General features: G+C 53.3%; 1 protein-coding gene across 1 annotated transcript in view; it reads left to right on the top strand.

The window, feature by feature from the left end:
* The window catches only part of CIT (citron rho-interacting serine/threonine kinase), a 168969-nt gene that overhangs the window by 154834 nt on the left and 12132 nt on the right, over positions 1–2003 (top strand). Inside the window, exons 34-35 of the mRNA XM_007464873.1 lie at positions 816–896; positions 993–1128. Coding sequence (XP_007464935.1) covers positions 816–896; positions 993–1128 — 217 coding nt within the window. The remainder of the gene's footprint in view (positions 1–815; positions 897–992; positions 1129–2003) is intronic.

Genomic DNA, 2003 nt, shown 5'->3' with positions numbered 1-2003 from the left:
CTCTTCCGAAGGCAGGTCCGAAATCCTACTTCTCCTGAAGACGTTAGAGATGTGGGTGGGCCTTGATTGGCATCACTCCTCCTGGAACATTCCAGGATACAAACAGCGCTCATCACTCACTGGTGTTTGCTCCACCAAAGACCCAACAGCTCTTTTCACACACTTAGCTCCTAATAAACACTTTAAGTGTTAGCAATCGGAAAATCCTCAGTCACGAGTCTCCTGCTCGTGGGGTGAACCTGTTTCAATGACCCATCTCCTTGTCCCACGTGTGAGCCTTTTACCGAACACCCCATCCCTGTGTGTACAGTAGGGCCCCGACCGTACCTCCTACGAGCTTCTGCCCGCGTGGGTTCAGGTAAAGAGACTCAGAAGTGGGTTGGTTTGCTGCTGACACTGGGCTTTGCCCTTGTGCCACTACCTGGAGGGGCAGGAGCGTCCATGTGGCTTATTAAGCCTTGGCAGGGACATCCTTCAGCTTTGGTTTGTTTCGTATCGCAGACTCTCTCTCTGCGTCTCCTGCACTCATTTAGTTCTGCATCCGAACTGAGTTACAACTCCGACACTAATTAACAGCCACCCCAGAGATACCGATAACATTCACGTCCTGCGTTTTGAGCTCAGATCAAAATACGGGGCAAAAGCCACGAGTAGACGTGTGCTTCTGAGCGTCTTCAGGAGGGACTTGCCCTTCTTCCTGGCATTAAACTTTTCTCCGTTCTTGCTTTTGTCTGTCTGGACGGTCCGGTCATGAACAGTTCAGCTCACGGTGGCCTCTGTTTTCTCTCTCTTTTTTTTCTTTCTCATGTGAAAAGAAATTGCTTGGAAACTCCCTGCTGAAACTGGAAGGCGATGACCGGCTCGACATGAACTGCACGCTGCCTTTCAGCGACCAGGTGACCATGTTTTTGGGGGCACCATCGGCTGTGTCGGGGCTGGTTATGGGGACGTGATCCACCTCACACTCTGCCTGGGGACTTGCACCCCGGCAGGTGGTGCTGGTGGGCACCGAGGAAGGGCTGTACGCGCTGAATGTCTTGAAGAACTCCCTCACCCACGTCCCAGGGATCGGAGCGGTCTTCCAGATTTACATCATCAAGGACCTGGAGAAGCTCCTCATGATTGCAGGTGGGAGGCCAAGGACACGGCGTTTTTCCTTCACTTGTAAGGGAGATGATTCGCCATATGCTTGTCAAACGCAGAGACAGGCCCTCCTGGGGGCAGGCTGGAGCGGAAGTGGCTCTTCCCCCTGCGTCCTGTAGGTGCCCGCGCCCCCCAGCGCTCTGCTCGCACGCAGCCCCTCTCTGAGCGCCTGCCCGCCCTGCTGCCCGCCTCCCATTTCTCCCTGCTCTCACACACCCTTCATCTGCGTGCACGACTCATTAGCAGTTTGCCACATTTCCCCCACCCTTCTCTCTCTCTCTCTCTCTCTCTCTCTTTCTCTCTCTCTCTCTCTCTCTCACACACTCTCTCTCTCTCTCTCTCTCACGCACACACTCTCTCTCTCCTCTCTCTCTCACTTATTTTGAACCACTTGAGAGTCAGTGGCAGCTGTGACTGGATCCTTCAGCCAGTCACCTAAGAACAAGGGGCATTCTCTCACATACCCATGGCAGGAAGGTTCTTTTTCCCTCTCTTTATCGGTGGTACTATATATATGTGTGTGGGGTGTGTGTGTGTGTGTGTATTTTTTTTTTTTTTAAATGGGAAAACAATAATGCATTTGCTCCATGTTCAAAACATCCACAGTCAGGTTTCATTCAGGCCTGGCCGGCTGGATCCAGGGGCCAGATCCTGAGGTACTATGGTCAGGAACTGGCTTTCTTTGGTCTCTCAGCTCTTTTCCGCTGCTGGCTTGTTTTGTTGGTTTCTTTTTTTTTTTCTTTTTGCGGCATGTGGGCCTCTCACTGTTGTGGCCTCTCCCGTTGCGGAGCACAGGCTCCGGACGCGCAGGCTCAGCGGCCATGGCTCGCGGGCCCAGCCGCTCCGCGGCATGTGGGATC

The sequence above is a fragment of the Lipotes vexillifer genome, unplaced genomic scaffold (assembly GCF_000442215.2).
Source record: "Lipotes vexillifer unplaced genomic scaffold, Lipotes_vexillifer_v1.1 scaffold2030, whole genome shotgun sequence".
NCBI lineage: Eukaryota > Metazoa > Chordata > Mammalia > Artiodactyla > Lipotidae > Lipotes > Lipotes vexillifer.
This window is presented reverse-complemented; position numbering and strand designations above follow the sequence as displayed.